Source organism: Anolis sagrei, chromosome 4 (genome assembly GCF_037176765.1).
Source record: "Anolis sagrei isolate rAnoSag1 chromosome 4, rAnoSag1.mat, whole genome shotgun sequence".
In the NCBI taxonomy this organism is placed as follows: domain Eukaryota; kingdom Metazoa; phylum Chordata; class Lepidosauria; order Squamata; family Dactyloidae; genus Anolis; species Anolis sagrei.
Window position 1 is genome coordinate 105,063,063 of NC_090024.1, and position 20,558 is coordinate 105,083,620.

A 20,558-nucleotide genomic window follows, 5' to 3' on the forward strand; every position below is an offset into this window, starting at 1 on the left:
AAAGCAGATATTGTGGGGGTTTCTGCCTTGATATTCAGGAATATAGGGCTGTGTGGAAGGGCCATTGGATAACCCAGTTCAAAGCCGATATTGTGGGGTTTTCTGCCTTGATATTCTGCGATATAGGGCTGTGTGGAAGGGCCATTGGATAACCCAGCTCAAAGCAGATATTGTGGGGTTTTCTGCCCTCATATCCTGGGATAAAGGTCTGTGTAGAAGGGTCATTGGATAACCCAGCTCAAAGCAGATATTGTGGAATTTTCTGCCTTGATATCCTGGGATAAAGGGCTGTGTGGAAATGCCCTCAGACAACCCAGCTCACAGCAGATATTGTGGGATTTTCTGCCTTGATATCCAGGAATATGGGGCTGTGTGGAAGGGCCATTGGATAACCTAGCTCACAGCAGATATTGTGGGATTTTCTGCCTTGATATTCTAGGCTATAGGGCTGTGTGGAAGGACCCTGAGAGGGTTTATTAACCCAGAAGGTGGGGAGGAATAAGGCATGGCAATTTTCCCGCCTGAGGGGCGAAGCGAGCGCGCGCGACCCTCTGAGGCCACCCTATTGGCTGGAGGGGGGGGGGCGACGTCCGAAGGCGGGAAAAAGAGGGGGAGAGGGAGGGCGGAGAAAGGGGCGGAGCCTCGAGGGGGAGCCCCGGCTTCTCTGCCGCCGCCTCTTCATTCCTCTTCTGGAGAAGGAGCGAGCGGCGCGGCTCCGGAGCAATGGCCGCGTTCCTCGGCGGCGCAGGAGGAGGAGGAGGCGGAGGAGGGAGCCTCGGGAGCGGGGTCTGCCCGTGGCCGCGCTCCCCTCCGGGCTCGGCGCTGGGCTGGGAGCCGCTGCTGCCGGGGCTGCAGATCCGCTCGCGGTCGGTGGAGCAGACGCTGGTGCCGCTGGTGGCGCAGGTATTGCCCACTCCAACCCAGCCCTCCCCCTTCATTGTCCACTTTGAAGGCTCCTTCTCCTCCCGCCCTATCTTCCTCCTCATTTGGGACTCACTTCGTGTGCCCAGAAAGGGACTCATCCGTTCCCCTTTCAGCCGAAGCGCCTTCAAACGGGGAAGGACTTTCTCTCTTTTGAAGGGCAGCCAGCCAGCCATCCATCCATTCACCCCGGCCTTTGCTTTTTGGCTTGGCTTTTGGGGCGCTTCTTTCTTTCACATAACTTTCCCTCATTCTTTTTTCTCCTCCTTTCGACTGTAATCCGTTTTAAAGAGCCTGTGACTAACTTCCGCGAAAGTTTGGGCGAAAAAAGTTTTGGCTATTGTTGTTGTTGCTGCCAGGCTCGTTGCTTTGTGTGGCTTTGTGAATATTGCATGAGCCTTACCTTGAGCCGAGGTAGGATTCCTGCGCGCTCTTTGGAGAAGCAGGAGGAGGCTAGAAATAGTCCCTTGGGCTCCATTGGGGGGTTGCCAGCATCGTCCCTACCAAATCCCACAATATCTGCTTTGAACTGGGTTATCCAATGGCCCTTCCACACAGCCCTATATCCCAGGATATCAAGGCAGAAAACCCTACAATATTTGCATTGAACTGAGTTGTCTGAGGGCACTTCCACACAGCCCTATATCCCAGAATATCAAGGCAGAAAACCCCACAATATCTGCTTTGAACTGGGTTATCCAATGGCCCTTCCACACAGCCCTATATCCCAGGATATCAAGGCAGAAAACCCTACAATATTTGCTTTGAACTGAGTTGTCTGAGGGCACTTCCACACAGCCCTATATCCCAGGATATCAAGGCAGGAAAAACCCACAATATCTGCTGTGAGCTGGGTTGTCTGAGGGCCCTTCCACACAGCCCTATATCCCAGAATATCAAGGCAGAAAACCCCACAATATCTGCTTTGAACTGGGTTATCCAATGGCCCTTCCACACAGCCCTATATCTCAGGATATAAAGGCAGGAAAAACCCACAATATCTGCTTTGAATTGGGTTATCCAATGGCCCTTCCACACAGCCCTATATCTCAGGATATAAAGGCAGGAAAAACCCACAATATCTGCTTTGAACTGGGTTATCCGATGGCCCTTCCACACAGCCCTATATCTCAGGATATAAAGGCAGGAAAAACCCTCAATATCTGCTGTGAGCTGGGTTATCGGATGGCCCTTCCACACAGCCCTATATCTCAGGATATAAAGGCAGGAAAAACCCACAATATCTGCTTTGAACTGGGTTATCGGATGGCCCTTCCACACAGCCCTATATCTCAGGATATAAAGGCAGGAAAAACCCACAATATCTGCTTTGAACTGGGTTATCCGATGGCCCTTCCACACAGCCCTATATCTCAGGATATAAAGGCAGGAAAAACCCACAATATCTGCTTTGAACTGGGTTATCCGATGGCCCTTCTATCGTCAACTACCAAACTCAAGATTTTCGTATTTTGTCTGTTTTTGTTTTGTTTTGTTTTTTTGCTTTTTTCTGTTAGAAATGTAACATAATCAACTGGTTGCACTGACACGATGAATAAATAAATAAATAAATAAAGCACCGTCCCTTCTCAGGCTGTGTCTAGACTGCTCTATATTTTAGGACAGAGGTCCTCAAACTTTTTAAACAGAGGGCCAGATCACAGCCCCTCAAACTATAGGCCTGGGTAACAACGGAAAGGAGAGAGAGAGGAGGGTGGGTGAGTGACATCTCTATTCTGGTTTGACAGTGCTTCTTCTCAATAATAATAATAATAATAACAAACCACTTTCTGCCTTCGTGAATGTATGGGACAGTCAAAGCAGTACTGAAAGATGGCCATCCATTCTTAATAATAATAATAATAATAAATATAATAAATATAATTAATATAATAGTTTTAACCTGGAGAAGGAAAGGGGGGGAAGGAGAGAGAGAGGAGGGTGGGTGACTGACATCTCTATTCTGGTTTGACAGTGCTTCTTCTCAATAATAATAATAATAATAATAATAACAAACCACTTTCTGCCTTCGTGCATGTAAGGGACAGTCAAAGCAGTACTGAAAGATGGCCATCCATTCTTGATAATAATAATAATAATAATAAATATAATAAATATAATTAATATAATAGTTTTAACCTGGAGAAGGAAAGGGGGGGAAGGAGAGAGAGAGGAGGGTGGGTGACTGACATCTCTATTCTGGTTTGACAGTGCTTCTTCTCAATAATAATAATAATAATAATAACAAACCACTTTCTGCCTTCGTGAATGTATGGGACAGTCAAAGCAGTACTGAAAGATGGCCATCCCTTCTTAATAATAATAATAATAATAATAATAATAAATATAATTAATATAATAGTTTTAACCTGGAGAAGGAAAGGGGGGGAAGGAGAGAGAGAGGAGGGTGGGTGACTGACATCTCTATTCTGGTTTGACAGTGCTTCTTCTCAATAATAATAATAATAATAATAATAATAATAACAAACCACTTTCTGCCTTCGTGAATGTATGGGACAGTCAAAGCAGTACTGAAAGATGGCCATCCCTTCTTAATAATAATAATAATAATAAATATAATTAATATAATAGTTTTAAACTGGAGAAGGAAAGGGGGGAAGGAGAGAGAGAGGAGGGTGAGTGAGTGACATCTCTATTCTGGTTTGACAGTGCTTCTTCTCAATAATAATAATAATAATAATAATAACAAACCACTTTCTGCCTTCGTGAATGTATGGGACAGTCAAAGCAGTACTGAAAGATGGCCATCCCTTCTTAATAATAATAATAATAAATATAATTAATATAATAGTTTTAACCTGGAGAAGGAAAGGGGGGGAAGGAGAGAGAGGAGGGTGAGTGAGTGACATCTCTATTCTGGTTTGACAGTGCTTCTTCTCAATAATAATAATAATAATAACAAACCACTTTCTGCCTTCGTGAATGTATGGGACAGTCAAAGCAGTACTGAAAGATGGCCATCCATTCTTAATAATAATAATAATAATAATAATAATAAATATAATTAATATAATAGTTTTAACCTGGAGAAGGAAAGGGGGGGGAAGGAGAGAGAGAGGAGGGTGGGTGACTGACATCTCTATTCTGGTTTGACAGTGCTTCTTCTCAATAATAATAATAATAATAATAATAATAACAAACCACTTTCTGCCTTCGTGAATGTATGGGACAGTCAAAGCAGTACTGAAAGATGGCCATCCCTTCTTAATAATAATAATAATAATAATAAATATAATTAATATAATAGTTTTAAACTGGAGAAGGAAAGGGGGGGAAGGAGAGAGAGAGGAGGGTGAGTGAGTGACATCTCTATTCTGGTTTGACAGTGCTTCTTCTCAATAATAATAATAATAATAATAATAACAAACCACTTTCTGCCTTAGTGAATGTATGGGACAGTCAAAGCAGTACTGAAAGATGGCCATCCATTCTTAATAATAATAATAATAATAAATATAATTAATATAATAGTTTTAACCTGGAGAAGGAAAGGGGGGGAAGGAGAGAGAGAGGAGGGTGGGTGACTGACATCTCTATTCTGGTTTGACAATGCTTCTTCTCAATAATAATAATAATAATAATAACAAACCACTTTCTGCCTTCGTGAATGTATGGGACAGTCAAAGCAGTACTGAAAGATGGCCATCCATTCTTAATAATAATAATAATAATAATAATAATAATAAATATAATTAATATAATAGTTTTAACCTGGAGAAGGAAAGGGGGGGAAGGAGAGAGAGAGGAGGGTGAGTGAGTGACATCTCTATTCTGGTTTGACAGTGCTTCTTCTCAATAATAATAATAATAATAACAAACCACTTTCTGCCTTCGTGAATGTATGGGACAGTCAAAGCAGTACTGAAAGATGGCCATCCATTCTTAATAATAATAATAATAATAATAATAAATATAATTAATATAATAGTTTTAACCTGGAGAAGGAAAGGGGGGGAAGGAGAGAGAGAGGAGGGTGGGTGACTGACATCTCTATTCTGGTTTGACAGTGCTTCTTCTCAATAATAATAATAATAATAATAATAATAATAACAAACCACTTTCTGCCTTCGTGAATGTATGGGACAGTCAAAGCAGTACTGAAAGATGGCCATCCCTTCTTAATAATAATAATAATAATAATAATAATAAATATAATTAATATAATAGTTTTAAACTGGAGAAGGAAAGGGGGGAAGGAGAGAGAGAGGAGGGTGAGTGAGTGACATCTCTATTCTGGTTTGACAGTGCTTCTTCTCAATAATAATAATAATAATAACAAACCACTTTCTGCCTTCGTGAATGTATGGGACAGTCAAAGCAGTACTGAAAGATGGCCATCCATTCTTAATAATAATAATAATAATAATAATAATAAATATAATTAATATAATAGTTTTAACCTGGAGAAGGAAAGGGGGGGAAGGAGAGAGAGAGGAGGGTGGGTGACTGACATCTCTATTCTGGTTTGACAACAACAATCCTATCTCATCAGCCAAAAGCAGGCTCACACTTCCCATTGAAATTCTCATAAGTTTATATTTGTTAAAATTGTTCTTCATTTTAATCACTGTATTGTTTTTAAGTGTTTTTCTTTTTTGCACTACAAATAAAATATGTGCAGTGTGCATAGGAATTCATTCATGGTTTTTTTCCCAACTATAATCCGGCCCTCCAACAGTTTGAGGGACTGCGACCTGGCCCTCTGTTTAAAAAGTTTGAGGACCCTTGTACCAGGATATAGGGCAGTATAGAAGCGGTCTCAGGCTGGATCCACACTGCTCTATTTTCCAGGATCTAATCCCAGGTTATTTGCTTATCCCGGATTATCTGCTTATCCTGGATATTCAAACTACAAGAAAGGAGATTCTATCTGAACATGAGGAAGAACTTCCTGACTGTGAGAGCTGTTCAGCAGTGGAACTCTCTGCCCCTGTGTGTGGTGGAGGCTCCTTCTTTGGAAGCTTTTAAACAGGCTGAATGGCCATCTATTGGGAGTGCTTTGAATGCAATTTTCCTGCATCTTGGTAGGGGGTTGGACTGGATGACCCATGAGGTCTCTTCCAACCCTATGATTCTATGATCTCCAAGTGCAGACTTGGCCCTTCCATACAGCCATATAACCCAGAATATCAAGGCACAAAATTGCACAATATCTGCTATGAACTGGGTTATTTGATTCCACACTGCCATATGTTCCAGTTCAAAGCAGAAAATGTGGGATTTGATTCAATTGTCTTGTAGGGGCCCCCGAGGGCTTTTCCACACAGCCCTATATCCCAGAATATCAAGGCAGAAAATCCCACAATATCTACTTTGAACTGTGTTATCTGGGTCCACACTCAGATAATGTGGGTTTTTCTGCCTTGATATTCTGGGATACAGGGCTGTGTGGAAGGGTCCAGAGTCTTCACTGCCAGATAATCTGGGATAACCAGAAAACCTGGGATCCAATTCAGGGATATAGGGTCTGTCTGGAAGGGCCCTCAGGCTGGATCTACACTGCCATATAATCCTAATTATCTACATTGAGCTGGGGGCCCTTCCACAGTGTGTGGACTCAGATAACCCAGTGCGAAGCAGATATTGTGGGATTTTCTTCTTTGATATTCTGTGTGGAAGGGCCCCTGGATTATATGAATTTTCAATGCCATGTAGCCCAGTTCAAAGCAGATAATCTGGATTTTATATGGCAGTGTAGAAGGGGCCTCAGCCTGCATTATCACATCTTGTGTTCACTGCCTGCGCTCCTTTCCTCGTCTACCGTAGAAACCCTTGTAGAAACAAATGAATTTTGCATTGAGACTTGGGCCTCCATCCCCAAGATATCTCATTATATTTGTGCAAATATACTTAAATCTCTCAACATCTGATATGTATGTGTATAAAGTGCGTATTTCATGTGTAGCATTGGGTCCCATCCGAGAAAGTTCATAATGTATATGCAAGTACAGGCAGTCCCCAGTTCATTTCCCACCCTGGACATTCCACAGATATATAAATCTCAAGAAACCATCAGGACCAGTTTATCACCAGGACCAGTAAGTAGCTAGACCTTGATGCTGCAAGGCTTTTCAATGCTACTCAAGTTGGCCAACTGCAACATTCACGCCTACCTCAAGCAGACAAGAGTTCTTTCTCCCACCCTGGGCATTCCACAGATATATAAACCCCACTTGCCTAGTTTCCAACAGACCTCACAACCTCTGAGTATGCCTGCCATAGATGTGGGTGAAATGTCAGGAGAGAATGCTTCTGGAACATGGCCATACAGTCTGGAAAATTCACAGCAACCCCATGATTCTGGCCATGAAAGCCTTTGATAATATATTGAGACTCAACTTGTTTGAGGAATAAACAATCACCCCCTCATCTCTCCCCCTCCCCTAAAAATGTGTATATCCTGCAAAACAGTAGACCTCACAACCTCTGAGGATGCTTGCCATAGATGCAGATGAAACGTCAGGAGAGAATGCTTCTAGAACATGGCCATATAGCCTGAAAAACCTACAATAACCCAGCAGAATGATTTTCAATAAATGTGAGTTAAATTCAGAATTTGAACACATCATCATTAGCATGATGCAAATGGAAATGAATAGGACGCTGCTCAAGAACATCAGCAAAAGTGCCTCTGCCATTCATGTGGGTGACAATGAAGTCCCATTCATCCTGGTGGATTGTTCTGGGGCGAAGGATCAGCCCTTAGAGCCTCTCCTGCCTGCTCTTGGTCTCTATTCATCCAGATCACTTCAGGCACCTAAGAGGCTTGTTAAAATCTCAGCATGAATGTCCTTGAATGTTAAGCCTGTGGGTGTACAGTGAATTTCAAATATCTCACTCAGTGCCCAGAAAGAGTGGCCATTTTTGTACTAATACATTTTTGAGTTTGACATCATAGCAGCTGGAAAACATGATGTTTGAGGTTCCTGATGAATGTGTTGCTTTCAAAAAGATGCGCAGAATAAGTGGGGCCACTGAGGGCTGATGGCAGTGCTGTAACTAATAAACAACTGCAGTACTATCTTGTGCTGAACATGTGTGTATTCTCATATTTGTGGCATTTATATGATTCATTTTGTGACTAAATCATTTTTTTATTTCATTGTACATTGCATGTTGCGAACAGCTGCACTTGAAGTCAAACTTGCACTCCTGCCTTATAAACATTTAACATTTAGAACAGACATTCCTAAAAAATGATCAGCTGACATTTTTATACTAATTCCCTCTTCCCATGCAAACATGCAGTAGTAGTTTATGGTCCACTTATAGCTTAAAACAGCCATTCCCATCCTGGATCCTTGTATATATCTTGGACTATATCTCCCATTATCTACTAAGTAGAGAGTTCTGGAGCAGAACTGACCTTGAAAAACTATCATCAGTTTTTCAAAGACTCGTGTGATTGCCCAGCAGCAAGTCGCATGTGTCACAACTAATAAGATAACTTTTTGATTGTTTCAAAATGTCAAAAAATATTGAAACAAAGTATTTTAAAGTTCAAAGTATGATTTACTCCAAAGTACATTTATAGCAGACTCCAGTTCGACAAGTGTGACACAGGATTAAACCTATTTTTTAAAAGTTTTAGTGTGATTGGGGACAAAACATTCAGCATTAAAACATGGCATAGTTTTAATGATTTTGTGCAATGAAAAAGAGGGAATCAGGGACAAAGGAAATGCAAAGCAAAATGCAGAACTGAACAGAATAATTCTCACTTGATTATTTTTAAATATCAGGTATAAGAATTGTTACTTTTGAATCCAATTTGTATGCTATTCTTTGGATTTCTGACTTAAATGTGTATTTATGAATATCACACTTGTCTTTCTAAGAAAGTTGAGTAAGCTTTAGCATAAATACTATGGTTAGAAATATGTGGGAGCACCGACAGTCATTCACGCACACACAGAGACAGATTGTGCACTAATACATTATACTTTCTATCAAACAAAACAAGCTTCGTTGCTGTGAGTTTTCCAGGCTGTATGGCCATATTCCAGAAGCATTCTCTCCTAATGTTTCACCCACATCTGTGGCAGAGGTTGTGAGGTCTGTTGGAAACTAGGTAAGTGAGGTTTATATATCTCTGGAATCAGGACAGTAAATAAAGAGCAATACTCAAAAATGTGAATTCCAGACATGAAACCATCAAGGCCAGCTAAAACCTCCCAAATAAGGATTCCCCCAGGCAGGAAGCAACCAGTCTTTGAAGCTGCAAGACCATTGAATGCCAATCAAGGTGGTCCGTTGCAACATTCACACCTGCCTCATGCAGACAAGAGTTCTTTCTCCCACTCTGGACATTCCACAGATACATAAATCCCACTTTCTTAGTTTCCAACAGACCTCACAAACTCTGAGGATATCTGCCATAGATGTGGGCAAAACATCAGGAGAGAAAGCTTCTGGAACATGGCCATACAGTCTGGAAAACTCACAGCTACCCAGTGATTCTGGCCATGAAAGCCTTCGACAACACATAAAACAAGCGTAATGTTCCAGATCCCCTGTTTGGTAAACATTATATACCATGATCAAGATCATCTGGTACATTGTGTGTTTGCTGTCCTTTTAAATTTGGACTCATTGTAATACTCCTCTTTCCATATTATCATGGAGCCAACTCAGATGAGAACACCTCTTCCATTTGCTCTGAATAAACTCCATGTTTACACCATATCACCAGTGAAATAAGACTCAGTGATGCCCTTTGAAGACAAATGAGTAAACACAAGGTTTCCTGCCCATGTTCTGCAGTTATCTTGTAGGTTGAAAAATGTGTGAAGGTTTGGAAATGATGCCCAGAAAGACTGGATTTCTCATTTTTTGTGCAATAATAAAAAGGATGCATATGAGGGAGATGTTTTGGAGATTCATCCTTAGCTAGAAGGAAGGTTCTTAGTGCAGTAGTAAAACTTTAGGCGGTTTGAACTGGCCTGAAAGAGGGAAGAAGGCATGTTGTAATGATGTTTGCAATTGTATCCATAAATCCCTGTGGAGCAGAAAATCTGTGTGATTAGCATACTGGAAATTATGGTTAGTGACAGCTCCATAGTGAATGTGTCTGTTTTAATTCCTCTAATTAACATTAGAGAAATACTGGCAAAGCATCATAGGGCAGCTTTTCCAAAACTGGGATCCTATAGGTGCTTTTCACTACAGATCCTATCATGACTGACCACTGGCCCTTATTGCTGGAAGACCGATGAGTTATGTAATCTGTAACTTCTAGAGGATCCCAATGTAGAATCACTGGATGTTTGTGTACTTTTAGAGAGATTTTTTTGGTCGTGTTATGAGCGACTTGAGAAACTGCAAGTCGTTTCTGGTGTGAGAGAATTTGCTTTCTGCAAGGACATTGCCCAGGAGACATCCAGATGTTTTGATGTTTTATCATCCTTGCGGGAGGCTTCTCTCATGTCCCCACATGAGAAGCTGGAGCTGATAGAGGGAGCTCATCTGTGCTCTCCCTGGATTGGAACCTGCGACCTGTCAGTCTTCAGTCCTGCCGGCACGGGGGTTTGACCCACTGCGCCACAGGGGGCTCCTTTTTAGAGATTATAAGTGGGGTTAATGTGGGGGAGTGGGGAGCAGGGTTGTGTGTTTATCTTTTCCAACAGACTGTCAAGGAGCCCCTGGTGGCACAGTGGGTTAAACCCTTGTGCTGGCAGGACTGCTAACCAAATGATTGGCCGTTGGAATCTAGGGAGCGGGGTGAGCTCCTGTCTGTCAGCTCCAGATTCACATGTGGGGACATGAGAGAAGCCTCCCACAGGATGGTAAAACATCGAAACATCCAGGCATCCCCTGGGCAGCATCCTTGCAAACAGCCAATTCTCTCACACCAGAAGTGACTTGCAGTTTCTCAAGTCACTCCTGACATGAAAAAAGCAAACTGTGAAATTGCAGTGAATCATGCATATATTATATTTCACATTGCTCAAATTAGTTTCCTTCATCTTCATTTTTCTTGGTTGTATTTATGCATACAGCTTTAACCTGTATACATATGGGTAAAACAACTTGGTGGGATATAATTACAATATCCTTAACCCACTAGCAGAATCCTATTGATATTTATTATAGAAATATAGGGACAGACCCAAGAATCCACAAGAGAGGTTATTTCTAAATCATTTAGAAACAGCTTTCTGTGGTTGTTATGCTAAACATTATGCTAAGTCAAGAAATAGCCAGTTAAGTAAATGATTTGTAAATTGTTGGCTGTGTGCTTACTAATTTATGTAAGCCCCAAGCATAAATTATCACAGTTGGGGTAGTGTTTGGGCCTCAGCAATAGCATCAGATGCAAAGAGATGGCCTGTATACTTTCTGGAGCACTTTCTTCATCCTGATCAGATGATTTATCCCATTAACCCAGTATTATATTTTTGTGAGTTGCAATGACTCTTCAGGGTCTTGGGCAGAGAAGCCAAAAACTATATCTAGGAGCTTCTGTATGCAAAACATATGTTCTTTCACTTAGCGATATTCAATGTTTTCTTGATCTCTTGCTGTGTTTGATTGAAGTGTGGAAGACTGGCTTCAGGGCTCTTTCCCCCATCATCCCCTCTCACGTATCGGGCCGTGCAATAATATTTGATACCAGACTTTCTCCATTCATATTCAGCTGTTCTTCAGCAAGTTTTAAATGCATACTTTTCTTACTGCACCTTATCTTTATGCATATCTTGGTCCTCTCCTGACTGAATTACTTGCTGCCTGTTGTGTCTGTTCTTTGATCTTTTCAAAACATCACTGCTGTCAAATAACTTCCCCGCCTTGTGTTGCTGTGATCATATCTTTCACTTTGACTTTCCTTCCTGGCTATCCATCATTGAACATATCGGCTTCAAGCTTCTAGTCCTTATCTTGAAGTATTTCCCTTAATAAATGCCTTCCTTCTCCTCTAATTTCCAGAGACTCCCTCTGGCAATAATACAGCATGTACAGCTATCAAGCCATCTCCATCTAGTTCAGAAGATGTCAGAATGTTGTCTTGGCAACACAAGCTATAATGGAACCATTAACACTTGTATCCTGTGCTTTGGAGTATACTTTTGATTTGGCCTATAGTCCAACTCATGGTTGCACTTAACATTTTTTCAAGCCTCCTGCTAGTCTGAGCTTCAGAAACTGAAGGTTGAGTGGCAGAAAATTTTCCACCATGGAGTATTTCTGTTATGAAAAAGAAATCTTTGAGATCTGCAGAATTAATTAGCTACATAACTAGTAAATAAAATACCAGTCTTACCAGGCGGTTTCAAAGTTGCAATTTAACTTCTTTTAAAAAGAAGCCTGCCTACATAAACCATGCACAGCCCATTGGATGAGCTAAAATTAGTATCTTAATGGCTGTCAGTTCATTAATGTTTTTATTCCAAAAATGCAGGGGGAGTGTTTGCTACTGAGTTGTCATGCCATTAAGTATTCATACGTGTTGCAATAAAAATGATTTCTAAGTGATATTTCAGCTTTGTTTGAATATAACAATCAAAGCACACTTACACTTTATTGGATATTTTCTCCATATCAAACATTTCACTTCAACTGCTTTTAGTTATTAGAAAAGCATCTGAAATTGTTTTGCAGTAATATTAACATGCTGTATTTGTTTTTTAAATTATATATTCATCTAAGAATGACCATTGGTTCACAACTAGTCTTGGATGAGGATGGGACCCAAAGTCGGTAGACATTTTAGTATTATTGGTTTGCATAACTCCTTTCTTCTTTGTGCAAACACATCCTGTCTCTCTGGTGTATGTACTTTCAAATGTGCTGTCAACTTCTGGACATGCCATGAATTTTGTAGGGTTTTTTTAGGCAAGGACTATTCAGAGGTGGTTTTGCCAGTTCCTTCCTCTGAAATATAGCTGAAAGCACCTGGTATTTGTTGTTGTTCTCCCATCCCAAATACTTAGCAGGGTTGACTCTGTTTCGCTTCCAAGATCAGATGGTGTCTGATGTCTTCAGAGTATTTACTCATCTTTCTGTGCTGGTCATGGACCATAATAAAGTCTTGATTGATACTTATCTCAAACTCAGCTCAACTTATTTTTCTCTCTCCCTATCTCTTCCCTCCTCTCAAATACACACAAATACACAGGCAGATAATACAATGGCTTATTGGCCTATGCATTTTGACTAACCCTGTACTTCCCAAAGAGTGCTGTTTGAAGTCTTTGAGCAGCTTCCTCAGCTCTGATCTAGAATATTTTAAATACCGAGAAATCAAAGTTTTTCTTTTCTCAAAGCAATAATTGATATGAGAAACATCATTTGGTCACTGTGGAGGGCTGCTCACTTCAAAGATAATCCCTCTTTGTTGAGGGCAACATTAAATCAAAGGGATGGACGTCTGGCTGTGGCATCATTCATTTCAAAGAAACTAAGAGTAAATTTACTTCTGTTAGGGTAGAGACTAGTGCAATAGTGGTCAGAATTAATTACACATGGTATATATGAATAAGAAATGAAATGTGAGCATGGTAATTTTCTGTTTTTTGCATTTGTTGCTTTCTGTTACTGAGATAACATTTGTGAGAGATTGGGCAAATCACATATCTATGCATATCCCTATGTCACATTTTAACTTTTGTGTGTTCTTCAGTGGCAGTGAACAATACTGAGTCCTGCTCATGCAGTCCATATGTGTTAGGGGTTTTTGGTGTTTGGACTAACCCTTAACAACAAATAAAGAAAAAAGAAAACTGCTTTTACATTGATCTGTATACCAGATGTTATTTTGATAACTTTAAGCCTGATATTTGGTATGATGTATCCATGAAACCTCCCATGTATATCCCTGTGGGTACAAGTTGTATTGAGATGTGGTTGCTTAGAGTAGAAGTGGGGATCACCTGGAACATTTTGCATCCTCCCAAGATGCAAATCCTTTGTTACACTGAGGTTCCTATCTTTGCTGTATTGCAAGGAGCTCTATATCGACAGAGATACAGTTTCAGTCCCTGTGGGCTTGCAATAAACATTCCAGAGTATCAGTTACTTCCTCTAGGGATACTTTGTCCATCAGTTTGTATCTGCAGAGTGACAAGAGGAATGCGGAGGAAACAGACTTTTGAAGTAGTAAGTGGAGGGAGGGAACCTGTTGCCTTCTCATGTACATAAAGCTTTTCAAGTATGATATCAATGAGTCTGACAAATGAATCCACAGTAAAGCTTTACTGTTTGAGAGCCAGACCTGAATCATACTTTTGTTCTGAGCTTCAACAATGTTGGTTGAAGAAACATTAGCTATAAGTAGCATTAATCATGAGTTCGGTAGAACAAAGGTACTATAGAAATGTAAGTGGTCATGGGGTTAAATGCTGGCAGCATGCTGTTTGTGGAGGAGAAACAACAACACCTGGAAATTTGGGCTTATGTCTGTTCTTCTTCTTATTCTTATTATTCTTATTCTTATGCTTATTCTTATTCTTATTACTATTTCATTTATTTCTACCCTCTTTATCTCTCTAAAAAGAGACCCAAAGTGGCCTATAATGGTGAGCCTATGAATTCCATAGGTTTTCTTAGGCAAGGAGTACTTGGGAGTAGTTTTCCAGTTTCTTCCTCTGAAATATGGCCTACAGTATTTGTCGGCAGTCTCCCATCCAAGTACCAACCAGGGCTGACCCTGCTTAACTTCCAAGATCAGGCTGGATTTGGTGTCTTTAGGGTACTTAGGCTCTTAAATTGAGGCATATTGAGTACATAATAGGAATCTGTTCTTTAGCTGACAGAGCTGATTATGCTGTCTGACGTTTTAGTCCAGATAATATTGGGCAGGATTATATGTGTGTGGACGTGCACATGTGTCCTTGTTCAGTCAGGAAAAACATTATGTGCCCATTTCATCAGGGAAATGTTAACCAAAGTCAAGACTACCACCACAAGTACTCTTTATGCCTGTCCTTTATACAATGAGCAGTCTGTCAGTAATTTACAGGCAAGAAGGGTCTTCAGGTTCATTTTGAGGTCAATATGCCTACACCTCAATGCACAATGGAGACCATGAAACCCTTGATCTGCCTTTTAGGAGGCAGTGTATACCCAGCACAATGCCCTGTCAGTATTTTTACAAGTAGATACTTTGAAGTGTAGGAGAAGCTATTGTTTTGCATCTAGTGACAAAAACAAATGCCAAAAGTCCTACTGTGTGTACAGGAATGTACATTTCAGGACAATTTGAAGCTATGGAGAAAATAGCCTTTTTCCCTCCCCCTCTTAAAAATGAGCATCCCTTACAGCTTTAAAGTAACTTTGGTACTGTAGGAATGTAAAGTGTGTGATTTGGATTCGCATAAAATGTTTGGTACAGTAAAAGCACAGTTTATTTAGGCAATAGTTAAAGATCACTTTACATTTTACAGGGTTGGTTTTTTTTGTTTTTTTTTACAAATTGAGCTGCTTATTCTTGAAGGAATTATTTTGTTTTCCTAGTTTGTTAGGAGCAAGAAAAAAATCTGAAATAAAAACAAAAGGCATAATCAACACCAAAAAAACAAAGAATGTTACATTGTTTCCTCTAGTTCGGTGGTTCTCAACCTGTGGGTCCCCAGGTGTTTTGGTCTACAACTTCCAGAAATTCCAGCCAGTTTACCAGCTGTTGGGCTTTCTCAGAGTTGACGGCCAAAGTATCTGGGGACCCACAGGTTGAGAACCACTGGTGTAGTTCTTCATAATGTCAAGCTAATGTAAAGGCTCCCATGAAACTAAACCAAGACCAAGAATTGCAGTGATCTGATACAGCACTTAATCTTAAATACAAATCTTCCTGTTGTATAGGTTTTAGAAATAATTTTGGGAATCTGAATAATTAAACTTCTATCTTAAACATTTTGTTCATTCTTTTAAAAGAAAATATTGCATAATCCATGTTTCCAAATTGTTCTGGGGGAGAAAAGTGTCAAAGAAAGGCACACACTGTTTTCCCCCCTGAGTTTTCTTGTATTTCTCCCCAGGCCCTCACATCTGTATGCATGCACAGAATAGCCGTTGTGTATCAAATCTATCAGAGACGGTACTTTTCAAGAGAAAGGTTCTTGCATTAATTTCCAACATTGTGAATAAGTATTTTGGCTCCAATTCTGTTCGCATTTTACTGAGAAAAAGCACCACTGAAAACAGCAGGATTTATTTTTGAGTAAAATCGATAAGAGTTATGTTTTACCTATTTGAATATTGGTGTGAATAAGGTTTTATTATTAGTATTAGTATTAGTATTTATATCCTGCTTTTTCTTTCCACAAGGAGACTCAAAGTGGCTAAGGACCCTTCCAGACATACCCTATATCCCAGGAGCTGATCCCAGGTTTCTGCTTTCAACTGGATAATATGAGTCTGCACTGCCAGATAATTTAGGATAAACAGAAAATCTGGGCTCAGATTCTGGGATATAGCACCTGTCTGGAAGGGCTCTAAGTTACTATATGTATCTTGAGTCACCTTCGGGCTGATATGGGCTGGATAGAAATCGTGTAAATAAATAAATAACTAACAGAGTTGGAAGAGACCCATTTGTAATCTAGTCAAAACCGCAATCTTCCCTTTCCTAGTGGAGCAGTGTAAGCAGCTTTTGAAACTGAGGAAGGGTGCTCCAAATGTCTCTGTTTCAATATGATAAAATGTGAATGAGTGAGTTGGTTTGATCATCAAAGTTTTTTTTAAAAAAATCTTGCCATATGAGGGTATGTTAATGCTGTGGTTCTGGCCATGTTCCAGAAGCATACTCTCCTGACATTTTGCCCCATCTGTGACAGGCATCCTTATGTGAGGTCTGTTGGAAAGTAGTGAGATATATATAGACACACACACACACACACAGATAAACCTATAGATACACACAGACAGATATATAAACCTTACTTAGTTTCCAACAGACCTCACAACCTCTGAGGATGCTTGTCACAGATGTGGGTGAAATGTCAGGAGGGAATGATTCTGGAACATGGTCATTCAGCCCGGAAAACTCACAGCAACCCACTTAAGTATCCCTTTCTCAAGAAAACCCTATGAAATTCATTGGGTCACCATAAACCAACCAGTGATTTGAAGGCACATGCACACAAAGAACTTAACACATTAAAATGTGGAGGAAAGCAGACTTGTTCACAGATTTTAATATGTTAACAAGAGCAATGCTTAGGTTCTTATCTACCCCAGAGGTACATTATCCCATGTATAAAAATGTTGCTTGGGCCGTATTTTGCTTTGCCAGCTGTCACAACAAAATTGAAGCACACTGATCTTGAGGGAGAGAGCCCTATTTGCTATGTGTTTTGCATGATTTGTAGGACAAAATTTGGCAGCTCTTGCTGACTTCTGAGAATTTTGAGAGCTTTGTGTGAAGAAAACCCTGGAGCCACCTCAGCATTTCAGCTAAGCATTCAGTAGGAGTTGGAAACATGTGCCTTCTGTGCAATCCAGCCCCTGAAAAGGCAAAGTCTTTTTTCCTTTCCCTTTCATGGCCTGAAGTGTTCACAGGATGAAAGTTTGGGATGGGGAAGGGAGGAGATGGATCATACTGTGAAAAAAGAAATTATGGGTGTTCCTTATGTCTGCTCCCTTGGCACCCATTGTTTATGTTCAAGCAGGCATAGAATAGGAGGAAATGGGTGTGGGAAGTCTCTAGATTACAGTGGTTGTAAGATTTGATTGTGCCAGGAGGATCCTTAAGCTTGGTCCTTTCCTTCCTCACTCTGCAAGTTAAGTGTGAACAAAAATAGTTGCAGATTCAGGCAGTGAAAAGATGTTGCATATTCAGTTCTTGTGGGTTTTTTCGGGCTATATGGCCATGTTCTAGAGGCATTTCTCCTGACGTTTCGCCTGCATCTATGGCAGGCATCCTCAGAGGTAGAGGTCTGTTGGAATTAGGACAATGGGTTTATATATCTGTGGAATGGCTGGGGTGGGGCAAGGAGCTCTTCCCTGCTGCAATTAGGTGTGAATGTTTAGCTAATCACCTTCATTAGCATTTGAAGGCCTGCCTGAACCTGGGAAAATCTGTTGCTGGGAGCTGTTAATCTGTGCCTGGTTTCTTCCTCTCTGTTGTTTAGCTGTTATAATTTTGGAGTTTTTTAATACTGGTAGCCAGATTTTGTTCATTTTCATGGTCTCTTCCTTTCTGTTGAAATTGTCCACATGCTTGTGGATTTCAATGGCTTCTCTGTGTAGTCTGACATGGTGGTTGTTGGTGTGGTCCAGCATTTCTGTGTTTTCAAATAATATGCTGTGTCCAGGCTGGTTCATCAGGTGCTCTGCTATGGCTCACGATGGGTCTGAGTGGGGTGGAGTCCTTACTCCCAAAAATCCATAAGGACTCCACCCCACTCCACCCCACTCAGACCCATCGTGAGTGCCATTGGATCCCCCACATACGACCTAGCAAAATTTCTTGCTGCACAGTTACAAAGCCATATTGGGCTCACTACACACTACATCAAGGACTCAGCCCACTTCATAGAAAAAATCAGCAATCTCAAGCTAAATACAAACGACAAACTGATCAGCTTCGATGTGGTGTCTCTATTTACCATGGTCCCGGTAGCAGACACCATGGCACTCATCAACCAGAGGTTCCCAGAAGACATCACGGCTCTGTTTCACCATTGCCTCACCACCAGTTACTTTCAGTGGGACAATGAATTCTACGAACAGAAAGATGGAGTAGCTATGGGGAGCCCTCTCAGCCCAGTCATAGCTAACTTCTACATGGAACACTTTGAAGAACAAGCCCTGGAGACAGCAACCAAAAAGCCCACGATATGGTTCAGATATGTGGATGACACTTTCACCATTTGGAGCCATGGAGATGAAGAACTCAACAGGTTCCTGGACCATCTTAACAGCATCCACCCAAACATCCAGTTCACCATGGAAAAAGAAAATGAAGGAAGACTGCCTTTTCTAGATGTCCTAGTCATCCGCAAACCAGATCAACAATTGGGTCACACCGTCTACAGAAAACCCACACACACAGATAGATATCTACATAAAAACTCCAACCATCACCCAAGTCAAAAAAGAAGCACCATCAAAGCCTTGGCAGACCGTGCAAAAAGAATCTGCGAACCCCACCTCCTCCAAGATGAACTGAACCACCTCAACTGGGCTCTCCAGGCCAATGGATACTCCACCTCAGACATCAGAAGAGCTGCAAGACCAAGAACAAACCACGAGAGTAAAGATGAAGATCCACCCAGAGGAAAAGTGTTCCTGCCATACATCAAGGGAACCACTGACCGCATAGGGAAGCTGATGAGGAAACACAACATACAAACTATCTACAAACCCACCAAGAAAATCCAACAAATGCTACGTTCAGCAAAGGACAAGAGGGATCCTCTCACCTCTGCAGGAGTCTACCGTATACCATGCAGCTGTGGACAAGTCTACATAGGGACCACCAAACGCAGCGCCCAGACACGCATCAAGGAACATGAAAGGCACTGCAGACTACTTCAACCAGAGAAGTCAGCCATAGCAGAGCACCTGATGAACCAGCCTGGACACAGCATATTATTTGAAAACACAGAAATTCTGGACCACACCAACAACCACCATGTCAGACTACACAGAGAAGCCATTGAAATCCACAAGCATGTGGACAATTTCAACAGAAAGGAAGAGACCATGAAAATGAACAAAATCTGGCTACCAGTATTAAAAAACTCCAAAATTATAACAGCTAAACAACAGAGAGGAAGAAACCAGGCACAGATTAACAGCTCCCAGCAACAGATTTTCCCAGGTTCAGGCAGGCCTTCAAATGCTAATGAAGGTGATTAGCTAAACATTCACACCTAATTGCAGCAGGGAAGAGCTCCTTGCCCCACCCCAGCCATTCCACAGATATATAAACCCATTGTCCTAATTCCAACAGACCTCTACCTCTGAGGATGCCTGCCATAGATGCAGGCGAAACGTCAGGAGAAATGCCTCTAGAACATGGCCATATAGCCCGAAAAAACCCACAAGAACTGAGTGATTCCGGCCATGAAAGCCTTCGACAATATGTTGCATATTGTTGCTTCAGGGTGTGATGTGACCATTTAATTCTGCACATTCCCTATTTCTCTGGCTGCACACCCCATTGGCCACAAATATTTGAGTGGCTTTCCCCTTCCTTCCCACTTTCCCCCCTCTGGATTAAAGGCTGATAGGATGTGTGTGTATGTATGATTGAGTTGTTACAGTTATTTTCGATGGACCAGACTGAGAATAAGTTGGAGCCCAAATAAATAAACTCAGAACTCAACCATTTCTTTAGGTGCAAAGTCTCCCCAATTGATCGATGCAACTGAATTGTGAAAATTAAAAATATATTTGTGCAGATATGAGTGATAGGCATAATTCTAGAGATAGACTTGTGTTGGGCAATGACCCTATGTATAGTTAGACTATTTAAATGCCACTGACAATTTAAGCAGTTTATGTTCAGAACCGAAGTCATGTACAGTATATGCTTTCTCTGGAAATATTTTTAGTTCATGTGAGGTTTTACTGCAAATTCCTCCCAGCTACAATAATACAAACAGAGCAAACTGTTCTGTATCTTGAGCATTGTACAGCTTGGATTACCTGAGCATTTCCTTGATTTTTAAGGT

General features: G+C 41.0%; 1 protein-coding gene across 1 annotated transcript in view; it reads left to right on the top strand.

Annotated features, from left to right (window-relative positions):
- Nucleotides 1-667: 667 nt before the first annotated feature.
- CTNNAL1 (catenin alpha like 1) overlaps nucleotides 668-20,558 on the top strand; it is a 61,038-nt gene continuing 41,147 nt past the window's right edge. Inside the window, exon 1 of the mRNA XM_060774635.2 lies at nucleotides 668-903. Coding sequence (XP_060630618.2) covers nucleotides 724-903 — 180 coding nt within the window. The 5' untranslated portion in view covers nucleotides 668-723. The remainder of the gene's footprint in view (nucleotides 904-20,558) is intronic.